Source organism: Callithrix jacchus, chromosome 18 (assembly GCF_049354715.1).
Source record: "Callithrix jacchus isolate 240 chromosome 18, calJac240_pri, whole genome shotgun sequence".
NCBI classification, from domain to species: Eukaryota; Metazoa; Chordata; class Mammalia; order Primates; family Cebidae; genus Callithrix; species Callithrix jacchus.
In genome coordinates, this window is record NC_133519.1 from 52,933,514 (window position 1) to 52,947,640 (window position 14,127).

The window sequence follows — 14,127 nt, forward strand, 5'->3', positions numbered from 1 at the left end:
CCATCACTCACTAGACATACACACACATGCACATGCACACACAGTGAAGACAGGCACAAACACACTCCCACTCACGCACACTGAGGTTATGCAGGAAAGGAAAAAAAGTGTAAAGCACTTGTGCTACACAATTCAGTGGGGAGACTTTTAAATCTAGAAGAGCATGTAGGACAACTCAAAGATAAACATGAAGACACGTTTAAAACTTTAAAAACAGCAGACAATATTGAGCAAAACCACTTCTGTTGAAGATATCTTCTGGCTTCTGAAACTAAGGAGATTGTTTTGCAGAAGGCCTGATTCCCTGGTGTTCACACTCTGCTCATGTGCTCTAACTCGGTAACCTGCGACAAATGTCTAAGACTGTGTCACCTTTAAGCCAAGTTGTCTGGTACATGCACAAAAAGAAAAGGGTAGGTAAGTAAGACCTGTCACTTTTCTGATTCCTCTAGCCCATAGCAACCGTTTCGGCTCTGACCCCAGGCAACATAAGTGCTATCTGTCCAACACGTAGTGCAGGCTCTTTAAAATATAAACTCTGACTCACATTGTACTGGTATATCACATCATATGTAGCCCATAATTTTTATATATGGGATAAAAACAGTATTCAGGGATTTGGAGACTATCAGTGAGTCTGGATACCTCAGTGAATCTCTGACAGCTGAAGATAATTATAGGGGGTCACTTTTCTCATTGTGCTGTGTTGTCACAGTCTGCTGAACAATTTTGTCTTGAGATGAGGCCGAAAAGAGAAGTAAACACACTGATTTTATTACATATTTTTAATCTTTCAGTTTGGACAGCAGAGGAACTAAGACAAAAGACTTTACTCAAACATACAGAAACAAATCTTGTGACATTGAAAATTGCTAAAATTTGGCAAAAAGAGAAAATATTAAGTCACTCAAAACTGTAAGCTGCAAGATGAAAGACAGAGATACCTACTTAGCTCTCAATAGGTCTTGATCTTTAAGGGCTGAACCTTGAAGATAGATAACTCTTTGGGACCACATTGGAATCTGCAGTACCCTTCGGACTTGCACATCCATTTCAGTAGGACACAAAATCACCACATAATAATCCTATTCAAAACAAAATGGGCATTAGGATAGAAACAATAATGTTTTCTATTATACTACATAGAAAAATAAGAAAAATCTGAGTATGATAAAACTGAAATCAAATTTTGCTAATAAAATTCACATATAAAACTTGGGCATATATTCAATAACATTGCACTCTTATAACACAACTGGGACACACACCAATGTCATAAATCAATAAATTCATCTCAACTTATTTCCATCTTACTAGGGCCATAGGGAAGGTAATCAGTGGTTCTACCTGGCATGCACTTTCAGCTTGCAAAGTTTTTAGTTCTATCTAAGACTGATCCTAAAATATACATTGAACACCAAGGAGAAGCATTTAAATATCAATTCACACTTCAAGTCATTACTTTGAGAATCAAAACTGTGGTAGTGATTTATATCATTTGGTTATACTATTATGAACCAATAATTTTGAACAGTTTCTGATGGATATTTGAATAAATAAGGATTCATAGAAACATTACAAATACTGACAAAGTAAACTAAATGAACGTGATATCAAAACATTTCAAAATATATGGTCCTTTGGAGAAAGTTTTAAAAAACAACAAATAAATATGGAGTTGTTATGAATAATGCAAGTTAACTTATATAAAAACAAAAGAATAAGAACAAAACGATTCTGCCCACTTAAGACAGAACAAAATGATTCTATCATTTAAGTATCAATTATAAATTAGGTGTATTAAAACACAAAAATATAGTATTCATAAAGGTCTCCAAAATATTCACAAATCAATATTTCTATGTTTTGTAAGGAAAGGATAATTAGATATAGTAGGCATTGCCTTGATGTCTGGAGTTATTCAACTTCTTGACACAAATTTGTGGAGGAAATACAAGACCTTCAAATAGACTAGGTACAGTAAGCTGGAAAGGAAATAACTGCTGTGGTCCACAGTAGCAAGTGGAAATATTCAAGAATTTTATCTGCATAGACAGAAAAAAAGTTTTTTCTTAATTCAAATTCTCAATTTGGCTAGTTATTGTTCAATTTTTGGTCCTGCAGTCCTACTACAAATAGCACCTATTTATACTTAAGAAAACAAAAGAAAAAAGTGAAAGTCCCAGGCTTCCACATTTCCATTAACAATACCTGATAAACTTCTGCAGTATTTAAAAAAAAAAATCTGCAGTATTTCAATATCACAGATGATATTGAAATGGTTTCTTTCTTGTTTAATTGTATTTTATCTTAAAATTCACTGTTTCATAAAAATATCATTTATGCTCTACCCCAGGGACAAAAAAGCAATCCTTTAATTCAAAGAAAAATTTTCTTTGTAGCATTAACATTATTCCATCTGTCTTTCAGCATACATACAGAAGGAAACTTAAAATACTGTGTATTCCTCCAGCATTTTTTTTTCTATGTTCCTGGTTATATTTGTAGTTCTTCATTTACTCTTTCTATATTTGGGTGTATAAATAAAAATCCTCCACAAAGCAGGCTGAACCATCAGTTAATTGACTTTGACAATATGTTAGTTAGTAGGTATGATCCAGTATAATACATAATATAAGCCAAGTTTACCTGGAGTCTAGGATGAGCATAGAATTCGTTTAAAAAATCCATAAGTAAATCAATCTTTAGCGAGCTGACACACAGAACGACATGCTTCTCTGTTTGAGCTCTGTGTCGACTGTAGTTCCCGCCTGACTTCTGTCTCTCCATCCACAAATAAGCCAGCTGTTCAAACTGTAATGTATTTTCCACATATGAATGAAAAACATGGTAAGAAAATAAGTAAATCAACGCAATACATCTATTGTTTATTAGGTGCTGTCAATTTTGTAGATGGAACTCATTGAGATTCTAATTGTCGGTGTTACCCTTCAACAACAGATTTTCCACATAATCTTTACAGAGGCTGCAAATGCCTCCCAGGGGCTTCAGGTCTCTAAAGAAACATATTAACATGATTTTGGTATCACATAAGAACAGGCCACTAAGAGGTTTGTGCCTCTGCTTTATGTCTAGTAGAGCTGAGTGAAAGAGAAAAGCCTCATTGTTATTTTTCCACATTCTCTCTCAAGTTCTACCCACATCTCATGTAATAGGAATTACTCTTAACAACACACACAGCCACATTCTAGCTGTACAGTAGCCAGAAATGGAGGAAAGTGAAAGGTGCAAGGGAGGGATGTCAGGAAGAAAGACATGCATGAATTTTTAGGATTAAGAAGGCCATTCTTGTAGGTATTTAGATACACTGCGGCCTAAGTTTTACAATGGAATATGCAAGTTTGATTTGCTTTTCCCCATAACCTGTGTCTGATTTACCCACACATGGACACACAGGGCTTATTATAGGAAAGGGCTAGAGATTGCATTTACTTATTTTTAATTCCATTTCTATATCCGCCCCTTTGCAACCTCCATACTCACTCCCCAAAGTGCCACGTAATATAAAATATGTTCAGACTTTGTTTTCAATTTTTTTTTTTTTGTAGAGATGGGGTTTCACCTTGTAGCCCAAGCTCATCTTCAACTCCTGGGCTCAAGCCATCCACCTGCCTTGGCCTCTCAAAATATTGGAATTATAGCTATGAGCCACTGCACCTGGCCCAGATTTTGTTTTAGTTGACCAACATAACTAATAAATTTTTTTTCATTGCAGTATATGATGATGTGGTTTATTTTGAAGAACCAAGAGAAATCAACCCTTCAAAAATTTATTTTTTTGATCTGCCATCCTATAATTAAAAACTACATTTTTCTGTACTTAATATACTTAAGTACTCTATATATTTTTTAAAAAGCATCTTGAAGGATTTAGATAAGATGTGCGCTGTCAGTTGCAACTGAAAGGAAAAAAACAACTTGGTGTTTCTAATAAAATGTAAAATGACATTTCTGCAATAATTATGTAATTGGTTAAATGTAATGGTAGCATGTGTTAGCAAATTATCATTAGATAAATAAACTTTACAGTTCTTATTAAAAATGGAGGATTCCATTTTATGTCTCTGCATAGTTCTAGACAATGTAAGATGGCTATGTTTACCTGTATGGGTAGAACCACAAGAGCAACACAAATCATAGCAACGACAAAAAGCTTGGAGGACCATGTTTCAGGAGTGACATCCCCGAAGCCCACAGTAGAGAACGTTACAATGCAGAAATAAAGGGAATCGAAGAGATTCAGCTTCTTTCCTATTCGTTCCAGATGTTGGATCCCACAAATGCTAAGGAAACAAATATGCATTAAAATTAAACCTTTCAAATTGGACACAATATTTCTCATCATCATTCTTTTGAAAGCCAAAGTACATTTCATAAAGCCATTTAATAGTCAGGCTCTTATATTTCACAATGTATTTTTCTAAGAAAAATATAATTAGTAAGTTCTTTTCCTACCTTGACCAGATGTGGTCTTATTTTGATTAACAGCCAAAAATGGTAGTAAAAATATCACACAACATATTTAAGTAACATGCAAAATGAACAGACGATTTCATGGGTGATACACAAAGACACTGAATGAACATCAAGGAAACAGAGAGACCAGAAATCGCTACATCTAATCCCTTCCAAAATACCAAGTCTTTTCTTTTTCTTTTTTCAAAATTTAAGAAGAAGAGAAAGACAGCAAAAAGGTTGAGGAATTAACAATTGCCAACTGCTATGGTTTGAATGCTGTCCACTCCAAAACTCATGTTGAAATTTAATTGCCATTGTACCATACTAAGAGGTGAGACTGTTAAGAGGTGTTTAGGTCATGAGGGCTCCACCAACATGAATGAACGAATGTTGATATCGTGGGAGTGGCTCACTAACACGCTCTCTCTCTCTCTCTCTCTCTGTCTCATGTGTGCTTTCTCTCTTTGCCCTTCTACCATGTTTTGAGATAGTAAGAAGGCCTTCACCAGTTGTTACCAGCACCTTGATCTTGGATTCCCAGCCTCCAAAATCAGTATGAGCCAATACATTTCCATTTATTATAAATTACTCCATTTCAGGTATTATAGCAGCACAAAATGGACTAAGACACTAAATGATTCTTAAAACAAGTCCTTAAATGAATCAATCATTTGTACAAAGCTATTGATGAAGTGACAGTAAGAGAGCAGTGTAAAAGTTGTTACATGCCCTCAAATCAGAAATTTGTTAAAATAACATTATAAATAATGCTGCTATTAGGAAAAACAAAAAAGGCAAAGTGAGATTATGAATAATAAAATATATTGCGCAATGTTGGAGGAAGATGTAAGATTTGCAACATAGCAATCCGCATATAATTGCTATGGTTTGAATGTCTATATCCGCTCCAAAATTCATGTTGAAACTTAAATTCATAATGCAACATTATAAAGAGGTGGGCTTTAGTCTGGAGCTCTCAAGAATGGGATTAGCAACCTTATAAAAGTGTTAGAGGGAACTAGCTAGGCCTCTTTTTGCTTTTATGCCTTCTGTCATGTGAGGACACAGCAACAATGTCTCATCTTGATGAGCGAGAAGGCCCTCACCAGATACCAAATCTGTGACCCCTTGGTCATGAACTTCCCTGCTTCTGGAACTATGAGATACATATTTCTATTGTTCATAAACTACACAGTCTCAGATATTTTGTTATAGCAGCACAAATGAACTAATACAGATATTGACACTGAGAAGTAGGCTGTTACTATAACAAATACCTAAAAATGTGGAAGCACCTTTGGAACTGGGTAATTGTTAGACAGGAACAGTTTTAGGATACATGGAAGAAAAAGCCTAGATTTCCCTGAATGGAGTGTTTAAAGACAATTTTGGTGAAGTCTCAGAAAAAGAAGAGAGTTGAAAAAGCCTAAATCTTCTTACAGATTATTTAAACAGTTATGACCAGAATATTGATGGAAATATAGACAGTGAAGGCCTTTCTGATGAGTTCCTAGACAGAAATAAGGAATATCTAATTGGAAACTTGAAGAAAAGGCATCCTTACTATAAAGTGGCAAAACTTGGTGAATTACGTCTGTGTCCTAATACTTTGTGGAAGGCACAATTCAAAGGTGGTAAACTAAAATATGTAGCAGAAGAAAGCTCTAAGCAAAGTGTTTAGGGTGATGCACTGTGTTTCTTGACTGGTTTTAGTAAAATGCCAGAAGAAAGAAATTGATTAAAGATGAAATTTATAATCAAAGGGAAGCAGAACTTACAAATTTGGAAAATACTCAGCCTGGTCAGATTGTAAAGAATAAAAATTGTGTTCCAGACAAAACACCAACAGTTTGTCCAAGCAATCCATGCGATAAGGAGATTCTTATAAGATAAAAGGAAATCAGGTACTCTTCATCAAAACAATGGAAGAATAACCCTGAAGGCATTTTGGAGCTCTTCCAGATTGTCAGTCCCCTCACAGGCCCAGAGTATGAAAGCTCTGAGGGCAGAACAGTTTCAACAGAGGAAACCAGGACATCTTTGAGGCCTCAAGAGTTGGCTTTCTTCATTCTGGTGCGGTGTTCTTTGGCCACCCCAAGTGCTGGTGAAGCAGGTCGAAGAGTGACTCAGGATGCTGCTACAGAAGTCAGAGGTGGTAAACCTTGGTGGCATCCATGTGGTGCTAATTTTGCAGGTGTGAAAAGAGCATAAGCTGTGAAGGCATGGTTACCTTCCCACTAAATTTCAAAGGATGCTCCAGAAAGCCTTTCGGCCAAGAAAGAGAACTACCACAGGGATATGCCCGCACATAGAGTCCCCACTAGGGCAATGCCTGGTGCCATAGGGGTGGAGCCATCCCTGAGACACCACAGCTGTAGTCACCAGCATGAAATGGCCAGTATGGAGATCTGGAGATACCAGACCTCAACCCCGCAAGTGCTGCTATGTGGACTATGCCAAAAAAAGCTGAGAAGATGAGGCTTCCCAGAGCCTGGTGTGGCCCAACCCCTCCCCAGTGTGACCAGAAGTCAAGACATGGAGTCAAAGATTACTCTCAAATCTCAGGATTTCATATTGTTTTCCTTGTTAGATTTCTAACTTAATTGGGACCTATTACCCATTTCTCCTTGCCTATTTCTCCCCTTTGGATTGAGAATATCTATCCTATGCCTGTCTCACCATTGTATTTTGGAAGCACAAAACTTGTTTAATTTCACAGGCTCACAGCTGAAGAGTAATTAGCCTCAGGATGAATCATGCCTTGAGTCTCACCCATATCTAATTTAGGTGATATTTAGATGAAACTTTGGGCTTAAGAGTTGGTGTTGGAACAACTTAAGACTTTAGGGGCTACTGGGAGAAGGACATGCATTTTGATGCACCAGAAGCAGAAAGCTATAGAGTGAATATTTGCGTCCCCTCCAAAATTCACATTGAAAATTAAATCCCACAATGCAACATATTAAGAAGTAGGGTCCTTAGGCAGTGATTAAATTCATGAGGGTAGAACACTCACGAATGGCATTAGCAACCTTATCAAGTTGTGGAACAGAACCAGCTAGGCCCTTTTTGCCCTTCTGCCATGGGAGGGTGCAGCAGTAAGGCCCCATCCTGAAGGACGGAGAAGACCCCCAACAGATATTAAATTTCCAGCACCTTGATCTTGGCCTTCACACGTCAAGGATTGTGAGAAAGAAATTTCTATTGTTCATATATTACCCAGGCTCAGGAATTTTGTTAAAGCAGCACAAACAGACTAATATAATCATACAATACTACTCAGTAAACAAATAAATAAGTAAAAATTAAAAGAAGCCAAGTTCTGGATAAATTGCAAAAACACGATAAGTGGAAGAAGTTAGACATAAAAGACCACATGTTTTATGATTCTGTTTATATGAAATATCCGGAGAAGAACCGGCAAATCAGTGGTTGCCTGGGACTGACGGTGGGAATGTGGTGGTGAAAATAGTCTAAAACTAAATTGAGGTAATGGTATACATCTCTTCATGTATATAACTTTGAATATACATGAAAAAATATAGAATTTATACTTAAAATGAGTAAATTTTATGATACACATATTATACCCCATAAAACTATTTTAAAGTCAGTGTATATTTGTGAACACTCACTATGGCTTCTGGGCTCTATAAGCACATGGCTCAATTACAACAACCGTGAAGAAATAAATATTCAACATATACTTTCCAGAAATTCCTTTTCCAGCCTTTTCAGATAACCTCCTTATTTGTCTAAGTTACGTAGCAGACAGATTCTACTGTCTTTATGCATATATATAGATAGATATATAGGTACAGTCAAGTATAAGCTTATGAATGTTTAGGTAGATGGGTAGGTTCACAGGTAGACGGACCAAAGGATAGAAGAGAGAAAGGAAGATACATGTCATCATTTTAATTGTATAAAACTGTTGTGTGAGTTTTCTTTATTTGCTTTTTTCCTTTTTTTACCACTTCAGGTCTCCAAAACGGCACAGCAAAATTACTCTTGTTTTACACTTACAAATTTTGTGTGAGCTGCCAGATCATAAGCATACTTAAACCAATGAGTTGATTCATATCAGTTTGTTGGGCTCAACTGCCCCTACAGAATATTGCCAAACTAATTATGAGAATATTCAGATGCAGATGTAGCCTAATATCACCAAAAATGGAATTGTATGATACTTCTGTGAAGTCAGGTTTTAAAATTTTCTTTAATATAACATATGTTGGAGAATGTAAACAATTTATGCTTAATTTCTTTATACTTCACTAGAAAATAGAGAAGAAAGTAATATATATTTTAGTGATTCAAATATTGAGCATTTACATTTGTTTGAGTATGCATTAAAAAGTCAATCTCTGATTATAGTTAAAATGTATACTTCCAAATTTAAACATGTATTTTCTAGACCTAAACTACCAGAAAAGTCTCCTACTGTGCTTCCAGGTCTTTTGACTGTCCTTTTTAACATAACGTACTCATAAGGGTAGTATTAATATTCTTTAAACATAGCTCACCCTGAAATGTAAAAAGCTGCAGGATTCTCACTGTTCAAAGGAACCTCTATAATCTGTAGTTTGATAGATTACTATCAAGTAATCAACAAATCAAGTCCTCATATATTCAACAAACTCTTCATTTGCAATATAACGTTGCTGTACCATCCATGAAGATATGAAGTCAATGTCTTCAGGTCCTTGAGTCTGAACTGGACTAATGACTTGCTTTGACCAAGAAATAGGATGGAAGTGGCATTATGTGGTTGCAGATGCTAGGCCTTAAGAGATATTGGAGCTCTTTTTCTCACTTTCTTGCAACTCTGAAACCACCACACAGTGAAGATACTGGTATAGTCTCTTTACTATACCAGAGGATGAGAGGCCATGTGGAAGAGAACCAAGATGTCCTGTCCTGCTTGACAGCCAATTCCAGTTGCCAAATATGATAGCAGGGTCATCCTACATCCTCCATTTTCTCTCAGGCCATTAGATAAGTGAAGTTGAAAGAGTAGTTACAGGTGAGACTGGCAGAAAATATGCCCTGGAAACCAGCCACAGAATTTTGAGAAATGACCAACTATGCTATTTTAAGCAATTAAGCTTAGGGGTGTTTGTTACTCATCAATAGATACTTAGTAGCATAGGATTATGAACTACAGCATCTGGATTTAATTTGTTTGTTCTTAAACTTCTGTCCCGTTTATCTCACCTTCACTTACTATTTGTACTGTTTACTTAAAATAATATATAACCCTTGTTGCCTATATGTCTACCTTTGCCCAATCTAATAATTCAACTGAAAGCTCTCTCTCCCCAGTAACTACAATTCCTGTTTTTTGATGTCCTTGCTCAAATATGACCTCCCTCATAATTTTCTTGAATTAGAGTATTCACTCTGAATTTATGCATAATTTCATGTTGTATGTAGCTAAACATTACAAAAATATCTACATTTAGTGCTTAATATTTATCACCCATACTCAACTATTACCTACCTTGATGACATTAATTACACATTATTCAAATTTTATTTTTTACAGCACTTAACCAAAGTGTATACTAGTCACAAGAACTAACTGTTAAATGAACAAGAGAACTGGGGGTGGGGGCGGTGGCTCACGCCCGTAATCCCAGCACTTTAGGAGATGAAGCCAGGCAGATCACCTGAGCTCAGGAGTTCAAGATCATCCTGGGCAACATGGTGAAACCCTGTCTCTACTAAAATAAAAAAAAATTAACTGGGTGTTGTGGCATGTACCTGTAGTCCCAGCTACTCAAGAGGCTAAAGCACAAGAATTGCTTGAGCCTGGTAAGCGGAGGTTGCAGTGAGCTGAGATTGCACCATTGAAGACAGCCAGACTCTGTCTCCAAAAAAAAAAAAAGAAGAAAAGAAAAGAAACTAGTTAAACCATTCTCAAGTAATATATTCCAAACAAACTCCAAAAATATTTCATGCTTATGTTCCAATTTTTCAGTACTATGTAACAAACTCCCTAAAACATAAAGGCTTAAAACAATAATAATTTAGCTTTTCACACGGTTTTGTGGGAATTTTCTCTTTTTTATTATTTTTATTTTTGGCTCACTTATGCAGCTGTACTCAACTAGAGGTCTGGCTAAATTGAAAGGTCGAAGATGGCCTCAGCCTTGTACTTAATGGTCAGTGTTCATTGTGGGCTAAGGTGCTTTGTTTCTTCTCTGTATGACTGCTCATCGTCTATGAGGCTCAACTGGCTTCGTTGCTGTATCAGGGCATCATTTTAAAAGAACAAAGATGGAGGCTGTAAGTCCTCTACATGCCTAGCTTTTATCTGCTCCATTCTACTTGTCAAAGCAAGCCTCCACATCAGCCAGATTGAAGAGGTGTGGAAATAGGCTCCATTCCTCCATGAGAGGACATACAAAATATTGTGGTCATATTTTTCAAGTTACCAATCCATACTTATGACAATACCTATCATAACCTGTAAAAATCTTAAAACATTTTGTTGAGTAAGACATGTTGCAGTCAAAGGTATTTAATTTCCCTGATACAGTTATAGTTAAATACATACTTAAAAATCATTAACAAGATTTTTTAAGAATCCTTGTGCAAAACGCCATTTTATTTGACTTGAGAAAATTATGCAAACCTATCACATATTTATTAATATCCCTCATAAGTTTAAGGGACCTAGAATATCCAGATGCTCTCCAAGTCAACATGAAAATTAAAATGTTCATGTCAGCTGTAACATGTTTGATATCATTATACAAGAATAAAAAACAACTTTTTAAAGTACTACTAAAGATGAATACATTAAATTACTTTAAGAGTTTACTTCTCTCAAGCCTGTAATCCAGCACTTTGGGAGGCCGAGGCGGGTGGATCACGTGGTCAACAGATCCAGAACATCCTGGTCAACATGTTGAAACCCCGTCTCTACTAAAAATACAAAAAATTAACTGGGCATGGTGGCACGTGCCTGTAATCCCAGCTACTCAGGAGGCTGAGGCAGGAGAATTGCCTGAACCGAGGAGGCGGAGGTTGCGGTGAGCCGAGATCGCGCCATTGCACTCCAGCCTGGGTAACAAGAGCGAAACTCCGTCTCAAAAAAAAAAAAAAGAGTTTACTTCTAATTTTGAATAGGCCCACCAGCTTATTTCACTTAGGTTCTGATTAAATGGGTCATTGCTTCTGTTCATGGATAACAATGATGTTACATTTAAAATATGTTTTAAAATATCTTCTAACTCAATAAATACCTTTTGTAATAAATAAATGAAATCAGTTCCTCCCTCTAAAAGAAAAAAATAAGGTGAAAAATGCTTATTCAGCCCAAGAACAGAAGATTCTTTTAAATTATGGGTCAGATCTTCCCTTGGTTCATAACTCTTAATGTGCTTTTATCACCATTGGAATAAAATTCAAAAGCTTCTGTCTCTTTTGTGACTTCCTCTTCCGAGAAGGCAGTAATTCCCTTACTTACTGTTGAACTTCCTCCCTAAACCCGTTCTTCCCAGATTCTTCACCATCAGATAGTGGTAAATCTGATTTTCCAGTTGCTTATGCTAAAATCCTGGATTCACCCTCACTTTTAATCACAACTCACATCCAAACTCTTAGCAAATTCCAGTTTCTAGCTTCAATATATAATAAAAATTCACAATCACTACTCTCCATTTTCACTGCTACCATAATGATCCACGTCACCATCATTCCTTCTCTGCACTGCAATAGATATTCTCCCTTCCTTCAATGGCCAATTGTCAATATATTGCCAGCCAGGTTTATTTATAAAAACATGAATCAGGTCATGCTATTTCTCTACTCAGAACACTGACACGGCTCCCTATGTCACTTAGACTAAAAACTAATGTTCTTTTATTTGCCTACAGCACACTACTCAATCTGACCCCTTACTGTGTCCTTCAGGTTCATTTTCTACTCCTGTTCCTGTGGGTTCACTCTGCTCCAGCTAACCTGGCATTATTGCTTTCTGCCCAACGTGCCAGGCATGTTCTTCACTAAAGGCTGCAGCAGGGACTATTCTCTCTGGCTGGAATCTATTAACCTAGATAGTCTCATGACTAACTCCTCAAATCCTTAAAATCTTTACTCAAATACCATCTCATCCATGAGACCTTTCTTGACTACCATGTATATACTATCTATATACTCCCAGTCTTTCTTTACCAGTTTAATTTTAAAAAAGAATTTAGGTATTCAGTTTTTGGTATCCATTATCCGTATTCTTCTATGACAGGCAGGCTCCTTGGGGTACAGTCTTGCACTTTATTGACCAATGTTGTCTGATTACCAAAAACAGTGCCAGGCACATAATAATGTTCATATATATTTTTTCAGTAAATGAAGGAAGAGCTAAATGAAAATACATAGTCCTCTATTGTCCATACTTAAATCACCAAGCTATTTAACCTGTTCAGATATAAATAACAACTGTAGAAAAGAGCTTGCATAGCTAAACTTTAGATGTAAAGTTTAAATATAAACTTTTCAGAAGGAAGAATCAAAGCTTCTGAAAATTTTTATCTTACTACTTGTTTCATTATGGAATTTAATACAATTAGGTGGAGAGATAAAACATCTCTTAGTCAATAAAGCTGGAACTCTATCTTACACAATACAAAAAAAGTAACTCAAAGCGGGTTAAATACTTAAATGTAAGACCTGAAAGTATAAAACTCCTAGAAGAAAACACAGAAGGAAGGGTTCTTTACATTGGTCTTGGCAATGGTGTCTTGGATTTGACACCAAAAGCACAGAAGAGAAAAACCGAAAATGAACAAGTGAGATTACATCAAACTAAAAGCTTCTCCGCAGCAAAGGAAACAATCAACAGAGCAAAAAGGCAACCAAGAAACAGAAGCAAATATTTATAGAACATCTATCTGAAAAGATCAATTTCGAAGGTATCTAAGACTCTCCTACCACTCATTAGAAAAAATAACAGGATAAATACTGCATGATTACAATTATATGAGGTATATAAAATAGTCAAACTTGGAAGCAAAGAGTAGTTGCTGGGGCTAAAAGAGAGGAAATAGGGACTGCTACTCAGTGAGTATGAAGTCTCAGCTATGTAAGATGAGTTAGTTCTAGAGATTTGCTATGTAACATAGTATTTATTAATGATAAAGTATTGTGCACATTAAAATGTTGAGGATAGTTCTCATATTAACTATTTCTACCAAAACACACAAGCATACACAAACCTGACAAAAGAACCCAAGAAAATTTTGGGAGGTGATGGATATATCTAGTACCTGCATTGTGGTGATGATATTACAGGTGTATGTATATGTAAAAATCATCAAAATGTATATATAAAATATATGCAATTTTATGCATATCAATCATAGCTCAATAAAGCTAAAATAGGTAAATAAATACTTCCATAAAATGAGGTATTTATTGATAGATCTATAATACAAATCTATCAACTTTTCCATAACCTTATCATTTGAAATTGTAAAGTACTAGAAGCAAGTAAAATAGATTTTACTTTCCATAGTAACTAGTTTTTATAACTCTAGTCTTTGTTTCGGTTAGCAATTCTTAAATCTAATAAATGAAAAATTTGGGAGTTTAAAATGCATTTGATTTGCTTATTGCAATTCATTGTACTTGTGTAATGTA

The 14,127-nt window shown here is 35.8% G+C and overlaps 1 protein-coding gene across 20 annotated transcripts in view; it reads right to left on the bottom strand.

Moving 5' to 3' along the window:
- KCNT2 (potassium sodium-activated channel subfamily T member 2) overlaps positions 1-14,127 on the bottom strand; it is a 430,036-nt gene that overhangs the window by 182,232 nt on the left and 233,677 nt on the right. For all 20 annotated transcript variants that reach the window (XM_078355173.1, XM_078355170.1, XM_078355168.1 and 17 more), the window contains exons 9-11: positions 4,124-4,304; positions 2,650-2,814; positions 949-1,085 (exon numbers count right to left, since the gene is read on the bottom strand). In XM_078355173.1, the coding sequence (XP_078211299.1) occupies positions 949-1,085; positions 2,650-2,814; positions 4,124-4,304 (483 nt within the window). The remainder of the gene's footprint in view (positions 1-948; positions 1,086-2,649; positions 2,815-4,123; positions 4,305-14,127) is intronic.